General features: G+C 41.4%; 1 protein-coding gene across 7 annotated transcripts in view; it reads left to right on the plus strand.

Moving 5' to 3' along the window:
* Nucleotides 1-827: 827 nt before the first annotated feature.
* Nucleotides 828-22866, plus strand: part of LOC148015109 (uncharacterized) — a 33511-nt gene continuing 11472 nt past the window's right edge. For 2 of the 7 annotated variants that reach the window (XM_087665959.1, XM_087665957.1), the window contains exons 1-5: nt 828-2576; nt 2828-2920; nt 3042-3107; nt 3217-3282; nt 3394-3711. In XM_087665959.1, the coding sequence (XP_087522085.1) occupies nt 867-2576; nt 2828-2920; nt 3042-3107; nt 3217-3282; nt 3394-3711 (2253 nt within the window). In that variant the 5' untranslated portion in view covers nt 828-866. Of the gene's footprint in view, nt 2577-2827; nt 2921-3041; nt 3108-3216; nt 3283-3393; nt 3712-3997; nt 4675-22866 lie in introns of those variants that run through there. The other 5 variants (XR_015688460.1, XM_087665960.1, XM_087665961.1 and 2 more) reach the window with 5 other exon arrangements.

A 22866-nucleotide genomic window follows, 5' to 3' on the forward strand; every position in this document is an offset into this window, starting at 1 on the left:
TTGGGAGGAGATGTTTGTGAGCTCTTTTTGGTAAATGATTTTGCTAGGTTTCATGAAGAATATGAAGAAAGAGAAGCTCGAAGGACTCGAATCTCTCAGATTGTTTGATCCAGATACAACAGAGATACCCAAAGATTATCAGGTTTGATTTGCTTTAGAGCTTGATCGAGCACTAGATTTCTGGGAGGATAGGCGCTGAAAAAGGCTTTGGACAAGATGGCAATCAGCCGGTTGGGGAGAGGAATGTTATGAATTTAGGTCTCAGGGAGAATACGAACAAGAGTCTGGATGGCGCAGATCGTCCGATAGGTGTTTCTTGGCTCCAAATATAGCAGAGGTATAGATACTCAAAATTCTTGATGACGTCGTGTAGTCTGATCTGGTGTAGATTTAATTTGATTAAGCACTGGATTTTGGGAACTTGGTATAGCTCAAGAAATCCGAGATCGAATGAGAAGTGGTAAACTTCCTTTTTGTGCAGGCACAATGAGAGAGAGAGAGAGAGAGAGAGAGAGAGAGAGAGAGAGAGAGAGAGAGAGAGAGAGAGAGAGAGAGAGAGTCCTTGGAATCCTGAATCCTTCATACTGCAAGTTGTGATCATCAGTCTCTATATTGTTTGAATATTTTGCGGTGCACCTGGGATTCCTTGGAAAGGAAAGTTCTTGACGTCGTATCCGCGTCTTGACAATGGGCTCAAGTCATGTTTGCCGCCGGCTTTGTATTTCTGGCTTATGACAAGATGCGACAACATGACGGTTGCTCTAAAATTTCACCCGCACCTTCAATTTATGAAGGGATTGGGTAATAACATCCAGAGGTGAAACTGGCATAGCACCCACCCGCTTCTCTTAAACCCTCCTCGAAATATGTCTAAGCAGCCACCTAGGCCACTACAAGGTCCCTCAGCCGATACCTGCACAACTCCACTGCTGAGCTGCCAGGATGAAGAGAACAGAAGCATTCCAGTTGCGGAAGAGGCAGCTCAGAACAAAGGGTCTCATGTCTTGGCTCAGCTTAATGCTGCAGAAGATGAGCTTGTGACCTGGCTTCAGGATCCCCTCGAGCTTTCCCCACTCGAGTCGAGTCAAAGCTCTGACATCTTTCCCCATTGGTCTTTGAGCGAGGGCGCTCCTCCAGCTTCCTCCCTGGTTAGAACTACGGCTTCCTCTGCAGGTATTACCAGTAATTACACCTGCACCAGCCAGTTAATTACCTCTTCTGCATTCAAATATTCCCCTCAGCCACTGCAGGAGCTGCCCGACTGGATCCATAGAGATGCCCCTAGTTTGGTCTCCACAGAAATGTCGCAGTCTGATGGAGAAAGCGAGAGCAAAGGCAGTTTCCTCACAACCTCAACCTCGGCCGTTTATCAACAATCCAGCTCTGCACACCCACCAGTTTGGTCATCGTTTAACAGAAAACCTTATCCCACACTGCAGCGTCCATACTTGCACCTTCAAGCAGAAGGCAAGCTGACTGCAGGTCTCAACAGTGGCCAGAGGAGGTCTCATCTTGAACGGTTGCCTGAAGGACCAGTCCATCGGATGGTAGAGAAGGTGGAGAGAAAGGGGAGCACTAATAATTCAGCATTGCAACCATTGCCACAGGGTGATGCAGATCATTGGATGAACAAAGAATCGGGCTCGCACATGCAGATTGTTGGCCCCTTTAACTGCATTGCTGATGAGGTTAGTTTGGATCAAGCAGTCCAGAGTAAAGTCTTGGCATCGAAACAAATGCCACACATTGGCATCAAAGGATGGCTCAACAAGGCCCCACCCTGGCCTTCGATTACTAGTCTCTCAGGTTCAGAGGAGAGAGGTAATTTTTTGAAGCAACCAGAAACTGCTAGCAAACCATCAGTGGCAATAGGAAGGTGTTACCTTCAAACAGATGTTTCAAATTCAGCTGCGGAGGAAGCTCTTACATTGGGTGCTGGCCGTGCAGCAGGTATCATAGAACCATCATATGACAAAGCATTCAGTCGTGTCCGAACTTCGCTACAACCTCAGCAGGCCAGATTGGGATCATCATGTGTTGCAAGTCATGCATCTTACCTGGTTCCAGAGAGGAAACAGTCGTTTTCCCCGATGGCTTCTAATTCTCCAATGCTACCTCCCAGGATAAAGGCATTTGGCTCTTATAGAGACATGCTATCTTCTCAACCAGCTTCAAGAACAGATCCTAAGCTACCAAGTATGCATTCAACTAATGAGACTACTACTTCACCTGGCAGTGGAAGCCAAGATAGCAAGCAATGCACTAAGTTTAAGACCATAGTTGAGGGCAGTAGCTCTAAACATGGTTCTTTAGAGTCTTCTACAACTGATGTGTTGGCCTCTGAAGAGTCCGAGAGAGTGAATCCTGTGATCGAACATCTCCAATCAGATGCAGAGCACTTGCAGAAAGATGTTGGTGCTGCTGTTGGTTCGGGTGCTGCAGTATTAATTCAGCCCCATGAGAAGAAAACTGAGTGTCACGATGTGCATTCTGGAGGCTCATACACAAGTGAGAATATTAGGGAAGTCTTATCAAGTGGGAAGAGAAAATCTGAAGATTCTGAAGGACAAAGCGAGGTATAACCAGTAGATCTCTACTTTAAGCTTCAGAATACATGCAATTGTTAGTGAAAGATTCTGAAGGACAAAGCAAGGTATAACCAGTAGATCTCTACTTTAAGCTTCAGAATACATGCAATTGTTAGTGATTATATTGTGCACCTTCATTTGTTCTAAGTTATGTTTTAAGTCTCATCATCTACTGAAATTGAACTTCTACTTGGTTTACCAAGCTACACGTGTATATAACTCTCTCCTTGTGGGATCAGGAAGCTGAAGGTGAATCTGCAATGAATTCACAGACCAAAAGGTCCATGCCTAAAAGGACAAGGGCCAATGAGATTCATAATATTTCAGAGCGGGTTAGTGTTTTCTTTTGCTCCTTCAGCAGGGATACTTTATAGCTATTTATGTCACAACATGTTTGCGTATAAGTTAGTCTGCCATCCCCATCTGATTGGTCCTTAACATTCCATCTTACAGCGAAGACGAACACGAATTAATGATAAGATGAATGCCCTGCGTGAGCTGATTCCGAGTGCAAGTAAGGTATGATGGGTTGGTTGGTCTTGGCAATGTGAAGTTTGATCATTGCAGGTTATCCTCATACTGTAGTGCCAGTGTTAACATGATGAGACAATTTCTTGTTTGATGACAGACAAACAAAGCTGCCTTACTGGATGAAGCCATTGAATACATCAAAATGCTTCAATTGCAATTGCAGGTGATCTTCCATATTGGTTAGCATTTGCTATTCTTCTCATAGATTTGAGTCGATGTTTTTCAAAGTTGTCTTTGTGCACTACGATTAATTATCAGGGTTCTATCTTTTCAGCAATTTACGGTGATGCAGGTGATGTCCATGAGAACCGGGGTAAGTGTGTCACCTGCATATCCATCAGGATCGCCACATGTTCAGGCTCCAATTAATCCAGCTCAGTCTTTAGGAATAGGACTGAGTGGGGGATTTCCGGGTGGGGTTGCTGAAACAATCCAGAATAAGGACCTAGCAATGGCAGAAGTGACATATCGAGCTCCAACTAGACCACTGTTGAACTTGCCACTTTCCCTTTCAGCACCAACAAGCTCTCTACCTCAATTTCATCCCTTGAGTACCACTGGGTCTACACCAATTCATTTCCCCCACCCTCAGGTACAAGATTAAGTTGGAGTTGAGAGTGATGTCGCACATTGACTAGATATACTAGAGGTCTTTGCAATCTTATTTAGGAAATCCATCATGAGTTGTGGAATAGTTGGGTGCTTAGTCTGTACATACAGTCCAAAAGAACTGTGTGAAGTCCTTTCCCTTTGAAATGCGAAAGCAAAGTTGCATAATAAAAATCATGGTGATCATGGGACTGGATTAAACAAGTGACATGAAAATGAGGTATTATACGTGATTTAGATTCATGACTGTCTTTTCATATGTGCTGTAGGCCCTGTTATCTAGTAATGTAGACATCCACAATACCTTTTTGCAGCAGCATCAGAAACTCCAGATGCTGAAACAGCAGCAGTTAGAGCAGTTCATCAATGTCAGCAGCAAGAGCAGTCACAACAAAACAAGAAGGCACAAGATTCAACAAACGAATAGGAACAGGATCAATTGCATCACCAAGAAGAGGAGTAGAGGACTGCATAGCTGTTGTTAACCTAATGGCAGAAGGTGCTTGTTTACAATATTGGGCTCAAGTCTCATGGATCCCGACTGAATAGCAGTGATGAAGTTGTTAAAAGTAACTGCAGTTTTCCCAGATTGCAAGGCTATACTTAAAAGACAAGGGGATAACGTAAAGGAATCCAATCAAGGTGGCTGATTTATCTAAGTATATGAGACTGGCTTAGTCAGATGTAATTCTTACAGGTACATCAAATGCAATCCCTACAGGCAGATTCCGAGATCAACAATCATCACATGAGTGCCAACTAACAACAATTTTGGTGGTCCATAGGGTCTTTCAAAGTGAGGGATTGCTTCCATCCGACAGAATGTAAACTAAGAAGAGGCTTTATGCCTGTAGATGTTGCAACGCTCTTTTCTTGCAGCCGCGTTAGACGTCCTTGTTTGTGATCAGATGGTGTATTTTTGTAGGGACTGGTAGTAACTGCAGAGGAAGCCGTAGTTCTAACCAGGGAGGAAGTTGCAAGAGCGCCCTCACTCAAAGACCAATAGGGAAAGATGTCAGAGCTTCGATCCGACTCGAGTGGGGCAAGCTCGAGGGGATCCTAAAGCCAGGTTACAAGCTCATCTTCTGCAGCATTAAGCTGAGCCAAGACATGAGACCCTTTGTTCTGAGCTGCCTCTTCCGCAACTGGAATGTTTCTGTTCTCTTCTTCCTAGCAGCTCAGTGGTGGAGCTATGCAGGTATCGGCCGAGGGACCTTGTATTGGCCCAGGTGGCTGCTTAGACATATTTCAAGGAGGGTTTAAGAGAAGCAGGTGGGTGCTATGCGAGTTTCGTCTCTGTGTGTTATTACCCAATCCCTTCCAAAACTGAAGGTGCGGGTGAAATTTTAGAGCAACCGTCATGTCGTCGCATCTCGTCATAAGCGAGAAATGTAGAGCCGACGGCAAACATGACTTGAGCCCATCGTCAAGACGTAGATACGCCGTCAATAACTTTCCTTTCCAAGGAACCCCAGGTGCACCACAAAATATTCAGACAGTATAGGGACTAACGATTACAACTTACAATATGAAGGATTCAGGATTCCAAGGACTCTCTCTCTCTCTCTCTCTCTCGCTGTGCCCGCACAAAAAGGAAGTTTACCACTTCTCATTTGATCTCGAATTTCTTGAGTTGTACCGAGTTCCCAAAATCCAGTGCTTAATCAAATTGAATCTACACCAAATCAGACCGCACTACATCATCAAGAATTTTGAGTATCTATATCTCTGCTATATTTGGAGCCAAGAAACAATTGTCGGATGATCTGCGCCATCTAGATTCTTGTTCGTATTCTCCTTGAGACTTAAATTCATAGCATTTCTCTCCCCATAACTGGCTCATTGTCATCTCGTCCAAAGCCTTTTTCAGCGCCTATTCTCCCAAAAATCTAGTGCTCGATCAAGCTCTAAAGCATATCAAACTTGATAATCTTTGGGTATCTCTGTTGTATTTGGAGCAAACAATCTGAGGGATTCGGGTCCTTTAGGCTTCTCTTTCTTCATATTCTTCGTGAAACCTATTAAAATCATTTGCCAAAAAGAGCTCACTGACATCTCCTTCAAAGCCTATCATGCTGTTTTCCTAAAAATCTAGTGCTCAAACATGTTCGAAACGATATCAGAATGCAGCACATCACGATAAGCCTTGAGTGTCTCTGCTGTATTTGAAGCAAACAGGCCCTGGGATTTGGGTCCTTCGGTCTTCTCTTTCTTTCTATTATCCATGAAATGAGCTTCATGGCATCCTCTCCCAGAACCATCATTCATTGTTATCTGCTCAAAGCATTTTAAGAGATACACAGCTAATACAATTCCTCAAAGAAGGTACTGCAAATCATCATCATCATCTGCTCTCACCGAGTTTAGCACCGGCATTATAATGCAGCAGAGGTATTCGTTTATTGTCCGTTTGATCACTTCTTGCTCTAGGCAAGGAGAAATTGGAATCAAGCTGTTTCTGCTAGATTTTCGACAAATGGGGTAAAAAGAGCGATATGGTACACACTCTTTCCAAGATTTAGACAGTAATATCTTTGTTAGTGCGACTGCCTTGCTTGCAGCTCTAGATAAGGAGAATCAAGCTGTGTTCTGAGCGAGATTTAGACAAATGGGACCTGGGCTATGTGGCAAGCTTTGGAAGATTTGGATCAGTGGAAAAAGGTCCGATGCAAATTTTCTATCTGCGAGACTCGGACCAATGGTACGCAGCGACAACAAGGCAAGCTGCTAATCCTGGTACGAAGACAAGGATTAGCACTAGTAGTGGGACAGGTGTAGAGGGGCAGTTGAGGTAGAGGAGGAGAGACAGACTGAGAGGGGGGCCGGCAGTTGGGGGGGTACACACACACACACACACACACACACACACACACACACAGAGAGAGAGAGAGAGAGAGAGAGAGAGAGAGAGAGAGAGAGAGAGAGAGCAATGAATTGGCATCCGGCCATTGGCAGCACTTAACGAGGGTGTTTAGACCCTGTAGATCCGCCTTTTATCTTTTGTGTTAAAAAAAAGCACACGAGGTTTGCTACCCGTATCCTACCTCCGGCTATATGTCGTCCTCTCGTAGTAAAAACCGCCCCTCGGCCCTGGCCGATGCATCAAAAGCCTACTAATTTAGTGAGTCCGGATTGCTTGCGTGGAATGCTGACATGGACAGCTCAGATTGTCAACAAGCCCTTCCGCTTTCAAGGCCGTTTTCTACATGATACCTACATGCACAAATGATAAGAACCAAGCATTCGATCGGTGAGACATCGTACATCTAGAACTAATAGTTGTGTATTTCTTTAAGGAGTAAGAGAGATTTATATCGAGTTTCCACCCCCATGGTATTATTTCCAACTTCCAAGAAAGCGAGAAGCTAGAACTAATAATCGGGAAATCATGGAACTAGGTTTGCTACTAACATATTAAAGGATCCACACTATTCTTGCTAGATAAGCGAATAGTTGTAAATATTTATACAACTTCCAAGAAAGCTAGAACTAATAATTAGGAAGTCTTGCAATCAAGTTGATCTCACATGAAAACTGAGAGTTGCAAATATATCAACTAGTAGGGAGGCATGGATGATGGGCCAGCTCAATCTAACATATTGAAGGATCAACACTATTCTTTCTAGATAAGCAAATAGTTGTAAATGTTTATTGGTTAATTTTTTTCATTAAGAAACCAGAACTAAGCCAACCTTTAAGAGATAAAATAAGGCCTCAACTTAAATTTATGTTTCCCTTAAACCATGCCCTTGGACCTTAATCCAATAAGATACTTTCTCCGCATATACCAACTCATTTTTGCATATCCAAATAGTTGAATCTTAGACAACATCTCCAAACACTATCTCAAACATATCCAAAATGAACACCTATGTGGAAGGATTAAATTCATTGAATTTGCAAAATCCATATTCAAAGTAACTTGAGACATCTACCTTCAAAGGATAAGGCATTGATTCAAGACCTAGTTTTCAGCATGAACATGAACCAATACCTGTTTCGTGATATTGTTAGTAGCCAAACAAGTACATAAAATTTTACAAAGGAGGACCTTGAGCTTTGCATTTAAACAAAAATACAAACTGTAGCACATCTATGTACCTTACACCAACTACATCATTCATCCCAGATATATGTTTCGAGATCCAATCTACTACTCCTTCTATCTACAATATGCTAGCTTCTCTATCCGTCTACTTTTTGTTTTGTCTACCGCCTTAAAGTTTGTATATCACGGCTAGTTCCATGATCAGTCTAGTTGAAGTCTTCTTAGTGTGTTTTCCACCATGGAGATGTAGACCCTAAGCATCCAAGAAGTCACCTCGCAAAAAGATGTCATCTTTCTCTCCTTGTCAGATCTCCCTTTAAATTGTTGTAGCCTCAAAACAGATGGATTTACAAGGTGAAGCATAAGTTTGATGGATGAGTTGATTGCCAAAGGATATGCACATACTCATGTTATTAGTTAGGAGAAGACTTGTGCTCCAATAGCTAAAATGGCTATTGTGAGTGCTGTAATAGTTGTGCCTGCATCAAAGGGTTGGATCATGCATCAAATGGATGTTAAAAATTTATTCTTGCAGGGGGACTTGCAAGAAGAAGTTTATGTTAAGTAGGCACTTGGTTATGTGGATGAGCATTATCCTAATTATGTATGCAAGCTTCATAAGGCTTTATAAGGGTTGAAGCAAGTACCCTGAGTATGGCATGATAGGATTGTAGAATATCTAGTCAACATTGGATTCGATAGAGCATATGTTGATCACTCACTTTATGTATGTGAGATTGATGTGAATATTGTGGTCATTACTATATACATAGATGGCTTGATTATTGTGGAGGATGACAATGAGATAGAGATTGAATATGTGAAGATTCTTCTCAAGGTCGAGTTTGAAATAAAGGATTTAGGAGAGTTATGCTATTTTTTTGGAATAGAGATAATTAAGACTTTAGAGGGTATACAGTTTATCACAAAGACATTATGCTTGCTTAAAAAGTTATGGTATGGTTGAATGTAAGCCAATCTCCATACATCTAGATGTCAATGATAAGCTAAGTGCACATGAGGGTGATGTGATTGAGGATGCCATGATATATAGAAAGATTGTGGGTATCCTTATTCATTTGATGATCTAGGCCAGATCTAAATTACACAGTTGGTTTGGAGAGTCGATTCATGAAGCTTCCAAGGAAGCCACATTTTGATATAGTGCAATGCATATTGTGCTATGTCAAGTCTACACTTGAATATGCATTGTTTTATGCAACAAGTGTATCCTTGGACTTTCATGCTCACATAGATACAAAATTGGGCTAGTAAGATTTTAGATAGGAGCTCTATGAGTGGATTTATGTTTTCCTTTGGGAGTGGTATTATTACTTGTAGTAGCAAGAAATAGCCTATATTTGCATATCTAGTACTTGGTAGAGTATAGGGGTGCTGTGGTTGTAGCATGTGAGGTAGCTTGGCTATACAAGTAATTTGATGATTTGGGTTGTAGGTAGAAAAGGAGGTTATCATCTACTATGATAACCTTATAAGTAGCATTTAGCTAACCAAGAAGCAATGTATCATGCGGTGCAAACCAAACCTCATTAAAGTGTTCTCTCGTATGCACATACATCTAATTTTGTTGAATATAACCCCAACATGCCTATGTCATGCAGTGAATATTTAAAGGTACAATCTTTGTGCTTCAATCCAATGGTATAATTGTAAATTGAAAATTTGGGATCTATGAGTTTTTGTGCAATATCCAAAGTATGTGGTCGTCTTCTCTTAATGATGTGCATGAGTTCTAAGTTTAGAAAATACACATTTTCCTATTGTTTCCCTAGCTTTCAACATCCATCTCCCCTTGTTTAACTATAGAAGAACTCCAAACTTGCCAAGAAAAGTTTTTGATGTGAAGAAATTCAAAGAATAAACTACATATAATTTGAACTCTTAGGCTAACAAGAGTTTGAGTTTTATTGGCTCTTAAAGAAAAACATAATCAATCATATCTCTATACAAGGTTCCAAAAAATAGGCTATCTACTGCAAGTTAGGGGTTGTTAGGATTTTCCAAGAAAAGCATCACATTATTTTTGCTTTTGTTGGGTTGACTTGCACAAGCAATTGCCCATAACTAATGCTAAATAAATTGCTAGGCAGCAGTTATTTAGGATTCTTGTTACGTATCGATCCTCATAGGGATGTAGTGGCTTTCCATGTGAAGGTAGACTCAAGCTACCATAGCCAATAAATTTCAGATATTCCAAGAGAGTGTTGAATGGCATCCTCTAGACCTGTCTTGATAGACTGCCAAAATAATACTGTGAATGGTTCATTAGATAGGCATGTCACACATTATATTTAAGGGAAAAAGAAATTATAGTTATGAAACTTAGGTAGAACTATTTGCAAGCTAGTATAAGGTATAATTGACCTAATGACCTCTTATTTTGGTTTGCATGCCATACATACGAGAGTACTATGTGTTTGGTTTGCACCGCATGATACATTGCTTCTTGGTTAGCTAAATGCCACTTATAAGGCTATCATAGTAGATGACAACCTCCTTTTCTACCTACAACCCAAATCATCAAATTACTTGTATAGCCAAGCTACCTCACATGCTACAACCACAACACCCCTATACTCTACCAAGTACTAGATATGCAAGTATAGGCTATTTCATGCTACTGTAAGTAATAATACCACTCCCAAAGGAAAACATAAATCCACTCATAGAGCTCCTGTCTGAAATCTTACTAGCCCAATTTTGCATCTATGTGAGCATGAAAGTCCAAGGATACACTTGTTGCATAAAACAATGCATATTCAAGTGTAGACTTGACATAGCACAATATGCATTGCACTATATCAAAATGTGGCTTCCTTGGAAGCTTTATGAATCGACTCTCCAAACCAACTGTGTAATTTAGATCTGGCCTAGATCATCAAATGAATAAGGATACCCACAATCTTTCAATATATCATGGCATCCTCAATCACATCACCCTCACGTGCACTTAGCTTATCATTGACATCTAGATGTATGGAGATTGGCTTACATTCAACCATACCATAACTTTTTAAGCAAGCATAATGTCTTTGTGATAAATTGTATACCCTCTAAAGTCTTAATTATCTCTATTCCAAGAAAATAGCATATCTCTCCTAAATCCTTTATTTCAAACTCAACCTTGAGAAGAATCTTCACATATTCAATCTCTATCTCATTGTCATCCTCCACAATAATCAAGCCATCTATGTATATAGTAATGACCACAATATTCACATCAATCTCACATACATAAAGTGAGTGATCAACATATGCTCTATCGAATCCAATGTTGACTAGATATTCTACAATCCTATCATGCCATACTCAGGGTACTTGCTTCAACCCTTATAAAGCCTTATGAAGCTTGCATACATAATTAGGATAATGCTCATTCACATAACCAAGTGTCTACTTAACATTAACTTCTTCTTGCAAGTCCCCTTGGAAGAAGAAATTTTTAACATCTATTTGATGCATGATCCAACCCTTTGATGCAGGCACAACTACTACAGCACTCACAATAGCCATTTTAGCTATTGGAGCACAAGTCTTCTCCTAATTAATAACATGAGTGTGCATATCCTTTGGGAATCAGCTCATCCATCAAACTTGTGCTTCACCTTGTAAATCCATTTGTTTTGAGGCTATAATGATTTAAAGGGAGATCTGACAAGGAGAGAAAGATTGCATCTTTTTGTGAGGTGGCTTTTTGGATGCTTAGGGTCTACATCTCCATGGTGGAAAACACACTAAGAAGACTTTAACTAGATTGATCATGGAACTAGCCATGATATATAAAACTTTAAGGCGGCAGACAAAACAAAAAGTAGACAGATAGAGAAGCTAGCATATTGTAGATAGGAGTAGTAGATGGAATCTAGAAACATATATTTGGGATGAATGATGTAATTGGTATAAGGTACATAGATGTGCTATGGTTTTGTATTCTTATTTAAATGCAAAGCTCAAGGTCCTCCTTTGTAAAATTTTATGTGCTTGTTTGGCTACTAAAACAATATTAGGAAACGGATATTGATTCATGTTCATGCTGAAAACTAGGACTTGAATCAATGCCTCACATATCCTTTGAAGCTAGATGTCTCAAGTTACTTTGAATATGGACTTTGCAAATTCAATGAATTTAATCCGTCCACATAAGTGTTCATTTTGGATATGTTTAAGATAGTGTTTGGAGATGTTGTTTAAGATTCGACTATTTGGATATGCAAGAATGAGTTGATATATGTAAAGAAAGTTGTCAGAGTGTAGCGATGCAGAAGCGTAGTACCAAGACTGAGAGAGAGTAAACACAGAGAGAAGAGAGAGAGAGAGGAGACAGTGAAATGTAGAAACTTTGCGATGCAGTATGTTGTATAGGAGTGCAAAAAAATACAAGGGTGCAGAGAAAATATCTGCGTGTGTCTTCGTCTTGATGACCTCGATCTCTGTCAGCTTGATCACAGTTAGTCTCAGCTGACCAACCCTAACAGATCTCAAGATCAGAATGATGTAAAAGAGTGTGCAAGAGATTGGCTATTTATAGCCAGGAAAAGGACAATCACCAACATCAGGTCGATTGCATTAAATGCAGCCGACTGCACCTAAAAAAGATACAACATTTGTCTTATTGCCCATAAAAAGTGGTGCCTATACTTGCTGTGCCACATGGCACTTGTATGCTACCTGTCTGACTGCGCAGACTGCTGACGAGTCTGCCTGCCCTGGACTGATGACGCGGCACCTGACAGATCTGTCCGACAGAGATAGATCTGTAAACAAATTTGTCCACCTGCTCCGTACACTCAGCCTGTCTAGGGGATGCGCGATGCGGAAGCGTAGTACCAAGACTGAAAAAGAAAAGAACGAATCCTGGCATTCGGTTTGTCCCAATGAGACTGGGCCTTGGTCAACTCTGCACGAGCACTGGAAGAGAGTTTGGACTCATCTAGCACCGAGGGCTGGTTGATCTCCTTCAACACAAGCTCTTCCAAATCATAAGACTCCAAGATGGCCAACATCATCATCCGCTAGATGCGGTAATTGTCATCATCAAGCTTCTAATCCGATGGAAGAGCCGGTAGGACGGCACCTTCCTGTCCATGATCGCCTGGAACTCCAAATCAATCTCCGAAGACATGTTCACCTGCAATGCCTGCACAAACGCAAAATCAGCCCCCTCTAACTGTATAAATGCAGCCTGTTAGGGTTGTTTCCTCTGATTCCCGAACTTTCTTCAGCCGTTGGAGGCGATGAAAAAGTAAAAACTGCAGTGGAAGGCCTAAAACACAGCCTTCCTCCCCTTCAAACAGCAATAACCTACAGCAAATTCACCATCTGGACTCCTTTCCTGCACGTCCACACTTGCTTCAGCCTTGTTCCGATGCGCAGCCCTCCCGCTCGCCCTTGAACGCTGAAAACGCAGCCTTGTGTCATGCTGAAATCTCCTCTTCAGGTAGGTTTAGCACTCAGTCAGTCCGTCTTCACCGCTTTGATACCATGTCAGAGTACAACGATGCGGAAGTGTAGTACCAAGTCTGAGAGAGAGTGAACACAGAGAGGAGAGAGAGAAGGAGACTGAAACACAGAAAATCTGCAGTGCAATATGCTATATAGGAGTGTAGAAAAATACAAGGGTGTAGAGAATATATCTGCATGTCTCCGTCTTGATGACCTCGATCTCCGTCAGCCTGATCACGATCAGTCTCAGCAGACCAACCTTGACAGATCTCAAGATCAGAATGATGTAAAAGAGTGTGCAAGAGACTAGCTATTTATAGCCAGGAAAAGGGCAACCACCAGCAGCAGGTTGGCTGCATTAAATGCAGCTGATTGCACCTCAAAAAGGTGCAACATCTGTCCGACTGCTCACAAAAAGTGGTGCCTGTACTACCTGTTGTGCCATGTGACACTTGTACGCTGCCTGCTTGACTGCGCAAACTGTGACGTTGTTGTCGTGTTGAGGGTTGAAGGTCTTCCACCAGGGTTTAGAGCAGAAGAGGAGTGTGGGATTCAAGGTTAGGAGAAGGAGGAAAGATTGGGGTTTGATAAGATTTGGGTTTTTGAGATGACTTAGTTGAAGAAGAAGATCTCAAGCTTTTTCTTTTATTTAGCATTCATGAATGGAATGAAAGACTTTGTCTTGATCACATCAAATGCATATACGGATAATAAGTCAATACATCTAGGGATAATCCAGATTTAATCCAAATGCATATTCCAAATGCAAGCTCAAACGGTTTCTATTTCATGAACATGAATGGATAACAACTCCAAGATACAAGTATTTTGATGGTAGACTCAATTACATCCAAGACATAGATCAAAAACTCATGAATTGCATTGACAAAGCATAAAATTTACTTCAGCCTTGTTTTAAAACAGTAATTTCCAGCCCATAATCAAGCTCCAAAAGTGCACATAATCCCAAGAATAGGCTTCTCTAATCATTCACAAATGAAGCCCTGATGTTAAGAGGTCAATTCCTTCTCTTACAACCACATAGATCACTTATTTACTCATCAAAATGGACAAGAACAGTGGGCTGCCCTGTTTATGACTGGTTTGTTTAGTCCAAAACAGCCCATACACCTTCAAAACCCTCCCCTTTGCTTGCCCCCAAAGTCACTCAAGTACTAGGGTACAAGACGGGCTTCATTGGACCATGAATATGATAAAAGAATGAAAGAAGACGTACATAAGAGCAGGCTGAATACTTTTTCTCAGGTTTCCCCCTTTTATGGACTGTCATACCACTCATTTTCGTCATACCAAATGGACGGGCAAGAAGAGCTCTCACCTTCCTTGTTTGTATCTCCTTCTTCAGCTTCAGTTTGCCTTGAGTTTGCATGCTTTGGAGCATGCACCATAGTCCACAGCTCATCCTCCATCTGCCACAGGTATGCAGGCCCGTTTTTTGCGCCGAAAAATGCGGGCTGCATCCTCTTTAGCTCCCACTCTTCAGTTTGATCATTTAGGTCACTTATAAATCATATAAGTCCATTATTTCAGGTCCTATACAAACCTAGTGGACTTTTGGTACTTCTCTTGATTTTTAGGCAAATTTTCCTCTTGAACCCATGTGACTTAGCCTGCAGACTGTCAATTACCTTCAGTTGATCAAGTTGTGGGTTCTCATAGACTTAATTTTTGTCAATATACATGGTACAACTGAAAATTGTATGACAGTTATAAAAGAACTTATGAAACTAAGTGACATCTAAGTCGGTTGTTGGGTAACAATGGCTGAATTATGTATGAAAGTTCCACATGCTCCAAGAAATCTTCTCACCTCTGAAACATTTGTGCATATTTCCTGCATTTTGCTGATGGCATTAATCTTGGTTGGAGAAGGCTTTCGGCCATATGGACCACACATATGCCCTACCACAAGAACTTCTTCGACTCCAAAAATAGATTTAGCACCTGAAAGAGTAAGATGGACTTCTTCCAATTTAGACAAGATTTAAGCACAATCATTGATGCTTTCTTTCAGCCCTATTCATGGCTGAAAATTGTTTATAACAGCCCATACTGTTGGCCGTAAAAACGTGCAAGTCAGCTTTTGGCATAGCCCCCTTTACATGTGGAGGCAAATTTTTATGATATGAAGCACCGCCATAGCCTCCACTTACAGCAGTGCTACCCGAAAACCCTTAAATTCTCGGGCATTAGGAGGTACAGGACTCTCAATCGATCTCTATTCCGGTGATGATTTACACATACAGTAAAAAATTGGACAGCTTTGTCATTAACCTTACTTCTTATCTGAGCATATGATGAACCATCATCAAGGGCCTTTGTCTCCAAACAAGACTCAGAAATAAAAGGTTGACCAAGAATGATAGAATAGTTGCAGAAATCTTGAACAAAGAAATGAAATTCATCTTTTACATTACCAATAGTAACTTGTACATAAGGACATGCCGCATAGAGATCGCCAGAGGAGTTATTGGCTGCTTTCATGCGCCATCCTGGGTCCACATCTATGGGCCATCCGCCATTCTTGTAGAGACTTCTTGACATGACGTTGATTTCCGAGCCATGGTCTATAAGGGCAATGCATGGAGTCTCTCTTTCTTTAATCTTGACAACGGTTTCGGTGGTCGCCCTTGCCCAATGGGTACGGGAGTAGTGACTACTAGGAATAAAATGAGCATCATTCTCTTCTTATATGTTGTGAAGACGAGCTTCTTTCTTATGCATGGGCTGCTCTTTGGATTGAGAAGATCCCACCATAACATTCTCTGCAATAGCTTCTTCAATTTTTGCTTCATAGATGTCTTCATCTTTGGCTTCTATGGCTGCAATCAATTTTTTGATTGCCTCCAATCGAATCCCTTGAGTTTTCAGCTTCTCTTCATCCTGCAAATACACATGAAGTGCTTGCAAAAAAGCATGCACAGATTCTTCAGGTTCCTCACCAACATATTGTCTTTTCCGTTTAATTACATCAATTATTACATCATGAAATCCTCGTTTTGCAATTCCGAGAATTTCACCTAATGTAAATTCAATTCTGCTTTTAAGAATCCTTTCTTCTAGGATCCGCTTGAGATCCGTCGTAGTTTCTATGTCAGACTGCAGCTTGTAGCCGGGATGTTTGCCTTTTCTCTTTCCTTCTGTCTTCTTTGCTTGTGGGGCATTTCCCATATCAAGCTCTAGCGGTGGTGGATTTTCAGCAGCCTTCTACTGATCCAGTTTACTTCTTGTCATACGTTTAGTTGGCCCCGAAGAGGAGGGATCGGCAACATCTTCATCTCTTCTTCTCTTTTCTCTTATCATAGCTTCATGATTATTAATTTCAGCCAACCGAGCGAAAGCTAAAAATGAATCAACTGGCTCGGTCCATCCGGTTCTTCCTCGGATGCATTGACTGGCAGTAGTTAAATCATCTTTGGTTGCCTTGCCTTGCTCCATGCGATCTAAGGCCTGCATCCACACTTTAGATTTTGCATCAATTTTACATGCTTTAACAATTTCATTGGTTGGCTCAATTTGCAGCCCATAGGTAGCTGTATCAACAGCTGCATAGGCTGTTATTGTTACCAAATCCTCCAGTCCTTTCCCCATGCCACCGTTACCGAAATTTGGCTCAAGAGGAAGCCCGGTTTCGGTTGCATGAATTTTACCATCCTTTCAAAAGACTAATTTTTGCGCTTCAGCTTCACGGAATGCACTGCACTCCCTCTTATCATGTTGTAGGCTATCACACCAGATACAACGTCTTTTGAAGCCTTCTCGTACGGGTCTTTGGGCAGTTGTCCGTCCTCTTTCTTCCACTTTCACATCAAGCCTTTCCACCTTGGAATTAATCTCCGTTAGATTAAGATGGAGATCCCGCATGCTCTTGATCAGCTCGTCCATGACATCCTTCTTTGGAGGTGGAACAACAGGATTTCTTGGCTGCTCGGCCATAGAGACAGGAGGTTGAGATACAGGAACAGGCTCCTTCATGGATTCAGTTGGTGCAGAGGTAGATTCCCACCTTAGGTGCATCCGCTCTCTTCGAGCAATCATATTAATTGCTTCAGTGACATCACTCCAAGCAGTCTTCAATCTTGTCTCAGAGTCAGGATCTTCAAGCCGATTAGTTAGCTTCTCTTGAAGAAAAGGATCCACAGCCTTTAGAAACAATTCAATCTTCTGGCTTTCCATACTCTGCTGATCGTCAAGATCTAGTTGAGTAAATTTGCTTTCAAATTCGCGGTGAAGAGAGGTGGCGGTTAGTCCCTTATTGGGCCTTTCAACCCATTCAATGAAGACTTTCTTCGTCATGAGGCCAAAATCTTCAAGAAAAATTCTTCTCAAAGAGCCTTCTTGAATACAGACCATCCCGCATCTTTTTGAAATAGACCATGAATCCGGTCCTGGAGGCCATGCACGGCCAAACAGGCAAAGTATCGGCTCCAAGCATGATGAGGAACTCCAAAGAAGACCATCTTGTCAGTATAGAGGCGGATAAAAGAGGATACATTTTGCCCATTAAATTGCTTGAGCTCCTGCCCAACTGCTTTCAAAGCCTTAATGGCAGCGGCATCATTCCGCTCTTCATCTTGTCTCCGCTGTTGTTGCAGTTGTAATTGCTGCTAAAATTGCAATTGTTGTTGTTGGCTTTCTTGCATCAGACGAACCAATTGCTGCAAGGCATCTCCTCTCGAACTTGATGATTCTCCCATTGTACTTCCTCTTCCGCGGCTGATCTTCACGCCGGGTTCACCACTGTCATCGTGTTGAGGGTTGAAGGTCTTCCACCGGGGTTTAGAGCAGAAGAGGAGTGTGGAATTCAAGGTTAGGAGAAGGAGGAAAGATTGGGGTTTGATAAGATTTGGGTTTTTGAGATGACTTAGTCGAAGAAGAAGATCTCAAGCTTTTTCTTTTATTTAGCATTCATGAATGGAATGAAAGACTTTGTCTTGATCACATCAAATGCATATACGGATAATAAGTCAATACATTTAGGGATAATCTCAGATTTAATCCAAATGTAAGCTCAAACGGTTTCTATTTCATGAACATGAATGGATAACAACTCCAAGATACAAGTATTTTGATGGTAGACTCAATTACATCCAAGACATAGATCAAAAACTCATGATTGCATTGACAAAGCATAAAATTTACTTCAGCCCTGTTTTAAAACAGTAATTTCCAGCCCATAATCAAGCTCCAAAAGTGCACATAATCCCAAGAATAGGCTTCTCTAATCATTCACAAATGAAGCCCTGATGTTAAGAGGTCAATTCCTTCTCTTACAACCACATAGATCACTTATTTACTCATCAAAATGGACAAGAACAGTGGGCTGCCCTGTTTATGATTGGTTTGTTTAGTCCAAAACAGCCCATACACCTTCAAAATCCTCCCCTTTGCTTGCCCCCAAAGTCACTCAAGTACTTGGGTACAAGACGGGCTTCATTGGACCATGAATATGGTAAAAGAATGAAAGAAGATGTACATAAGAGTAGGCTGAATAATTTTTCTCAGGTTTCCTCCTTTTATAAACTGTCATACCACTCATTTTCGTCATACCAAATGGACGGGCAAGAAGAGCTCTCACCTTCCTTGTTTGTCTCCTTCTTCAGCTTCAGTTTGCCTTGAGTTTGCATGCTTTGGAGCATGCACCATAGTCCACAGCTCATCCTCCATCTGCCACAGGTATGTAGGCCTGTTTTTTGCGCTGAAAAATGCGGGCTTCATCCTCTTCAGCTGCCACTCTTTAGTATGACCATTTAGGTCACTTATAAGTCATATAAGTCCATTATTTCAGGTCCCATACAAACCGAGTGGACTTTTGGCACTTCTCTTGATTTTTAGGCAAATTTTCCTCTTGAGCCAATGTGACTTAGTCTGCAGACTGTTAATTACCTTCAGTTGATCAAGTTGTGGGTTCCCATAGACTTAATTTTTGTCAATATACATGGTACAACTGAAAATTGTATGGCAGTTATAAAAGAACTTATGAAACTAAGTGATATCTAAGTCGGTTGTTGGGTAACAATGACTGAGTTATGTATGAAAGTTCCTCATGTGAATCCTAATAAAGCTCTTCTGCAAACATAAGAATTCTATGATTTATATTATGAACAAAGAACTCTTTGACAACGTGTCTGCTTGCCTAGGATTGATGACATGGCACTTGACAGATCTGTCCGACAGAGACAGATCTGGTCTGTAAATAGATCTGTCCATCTGCTCCGCACACTCAGCCTGTCCAGGGGATGACTCTATCTCTAACAAAAGTATCTTATTGGATTAAGGTCCAAGGGCATGGTTTAAGGGAAACATAAATTTAAGTTGAGGCCTTATTTTATCTCTTAAAGGCTGGCTTAGTTTTGGTTTTTTAATGAAAAAAATTAACCAATAAACATTTAAAACTATTTGCTTATCTAGAAAGGATAGTGTTGATCCTTCAATATGTTAGATTGAGCTAGGCCCATCATCCATGTCTCCCTACTAGTCGATATATTTGTAACTCTCAGTTTTCATGTGAGATCAACTTGATTGCGGGGGACTTCCTAATGATTAGTTCTAGCTTTCTTGGAAGTTATATAAACATTTACAACTATTTGCTTATCTGGAAAGAATAGTGTGGATCCTTTAATATGTTAGTAGCAAACCTAGTTCCATGATTTCCCGATTATTAGTTCTAGCTTCTCGCTTTCTTGGAGGTTGGAAATAATACCATGGGGGGGGGGGGGGGGGGGCGCAACTCGATATAAATCTCTCTTACTCCTTAAAGAAATACACAACTATTAGTTCTAGATGTGTGATGTCTCATGGATCGAATGCTTGGTTCTTATCATTTGTGCGTGTAGGTATCATGTGTAGAAAAAGGCCTTGAAAGCGGAAGGGCTTGTTGACAATCTGAGCTGTCCACGTCAGCATTTCACGCAAGCAAACCGGACTCACTAAATTAGTAGACTTTTGATATGTCGGCTAGGGCCCAAGGGCTATCTTTATTAATCGTATCTAGTGGTACCTACGAGAGGACGACACGTGGCCGGAGGTAGGATACGGGTAGCAGACCTCCTGTGCTTTTTTTCAACACAAAAGACAAAAGGCGGATCTACAGGGCCTAAACGCCCTGGTTAAGTGTTGCCTGTCACGAGGACGTGAAAATTTGATGCTTTGCTTATGTTTAATTGACATTTGATTAAAGGATTAATCAAATGTGCAATTAAAAGATGCACATGTGAGGTGCAAGCTACTTTCTCACAGTTGAAGATTGAATTACCTTGTGAAAAAGATGGGTGTCAAAGGCAAAAGTTGTAACAAGTTACACTTGTTAGATTCTAGGTGAATTTTGGTGTCAGTTTGCCCCTAGGACCATTAATTGGCCATTAAGTGTCAGTGGGGTGACACTAGGGACTAGGCATTAATTAATGGATTAATGCTTGTCCAAGGGTCAATCAATGCATGGGACCACTTTGGGTTGCAAATGGCCTAGCCAATTAATTTTTGGATGGGCAAGGTCAATTTTCTGGGCATGGATTAAGGGCTGAATTAATTTTCAGAATTAATTAATTCTGAAAATTAATTAAATGGCTGGAAATTGCTGAAAATGGATTAAGAAAGCTGCCACTTGGTAAAACTTTCCCATGCAAGTGGGGGAAAGGCTAAATAGGGCTGAAGGGAGAGGGAAATCTCGTTTTTTCATTTTGGAGCTGTTGGAAAGAGGTGTTGGACTGTTGCTACCAACTTTTGGGGCCAATTCCCAGCCATTGGAGACCATTTTGGTGATGGAGATTGCATATTCTTGACCTTGGGAAGCTGACAATTGCTGCTGATGCACTTTCTCCAGAAGATCACAGTCTCTGATGCTCCTATTGTTGTTGGTGCATCTGCTTGGGGCTGGTACAGCAAGGCAGCAGCTGATTTTGATCAGTTCTTCGCGACAAATCTCAAAATTTTCTCTCTCTACAGCATTCTCTCATCTCCTTCAGCCTATGCTCAGCCATTCTCAGCAATTCTTAGCCATTTGGAGAAGATCTCCGCCATTTTTGGTAGGCTGATCTGTAATTTCTGCAGTAAACCCTAATTCATAGCAGAAATTAGGGTTTGACAGCCACCTTGGGATCCGTGCCAGAGATTGAAGGCTCAAGGGACTGAAATCAGCAGCTGATAATTGAAGATTATCAAGGGATTTCAAGAGTCAGCCCATCCCATTTGGGATAGCATTTGGCCAGCCAAGGGTCAAATTGGAGAAGAAGTTCTGGGTGAAACAAGGGGCAAATGACCTAAAAGGCTTGCTGGACATTTATGACAGCAAGAGGAATTGGTTAGCAGGAGGAGATTGAAGAATCTCAAGTTGTACTCCTTCCAATTGAATGAAAGCTAAAGAAATACCGCAAGGGGCGCCAATTTTGGGGCCAACAGGGTGTCTACTGTCCAAGAATGCTATGGTAAAGTGTGTATTTCATTTTATGTGCATTTATTTATTGCTGTAATTAACTCTTAAATCAGGTTATCACCACCCATTCCAAGAAGGAAGGCTGGTTTCAGTTGCCAATGGCCGGCTGCCAATCCATTGCTCTCTCTCTCTCTCTCTCTCTCTACCCCCCCGCCCATCGGTCCCCCTCTTAGTCTCTCTCTCCTCTACCTCAGTTACCCCTCTACACCTGTTCCGCCGCTAGTGCTAATCCTTGTCTTAGTGCCAGGATTAGCAGCTTGCCTTGCTGTTGCTGCATCCGATTGGTCCGAGTCTCGCAGACAGAAAATTTGCATCGGATCTTTTTCCACTGATCCAAATCTTCCAAAGCTTGCCACATAGCCCAGGTCCCATTTGTCTAAATCTCGCTCAGAACCAGCTTGATTCTCCTTATCTAGAGTTGCAAGCAAGGTAGTCGCAATAACAAAGATATTATTGTCTAAATCTTGGAAAGAGTGTGTACCATATCACTCTTTTTATCCCATTTGTCGAAAATCTGGCAGAAACAACTTGATTCCAATTTCTCCTTGCCTAGAGCAAGAAGTGATCAAAGGAACAATAAACGAATACCTTTGTTGCATTATGATGCCGGTGCTAAACTTGGTGAAAGCAGACGATGAAGACGATTTGCAGCACCTCGTTTGAGGAATTGTATCAGCTGTGTATCTCTTAAAATGGTTTGAGTAGATGACAATGAATGATTGTTCTAGGAGAGGATATCATGAAGCTGATTTCATGGATAATAGAAAGAAAGAGAAGACTGAAGGACCCAAATCCCAGGGCGTGTTTGCTTCAAATACAATAGAGATACTCAAGGCTTATCATGATGCGTTGCGTTCAGATATCGTTTCCAACATGTTTGAGCACTAGATTGTTTGCTCCAGATACAACAGAGATACCCAAAGATTATCATGTCTGATTTGCTTTAGAGCTTGATCCAGCACTAGATTTCTGGGAGGATAGGCACTGAAAAAGGCTTTGGACGAGATGACAATGAGCCCGTTGTGGGGAGAGGAATGCTATGAATTTAGGTCTCAAGGAGAATACGAATAAGAATCTGGATGGCGCAAATCATCTGATAGGTGTTTCTTGGCTCCAAATATAGCAGAGATATAGATACTCAAAATTCTTGATGATGCCGTGTGGTCTGATTTGGT

This window comes from Lygodium microphyllum, chromosome 24, assembly GCF_053477565.2.
Source record: "Lygodium microphyllum isolate KBCC chromosome 24, Lygodium_microphyllum_v1.1.10, whole genome shotgun sequence".
Lineage (NCBI taxonomy): Eukaryota > Viridiplantae > Streptophyta > Polypodiopsida > Schizaeales > Lygodiaceae > Lygodium > Lygodium microphyllum.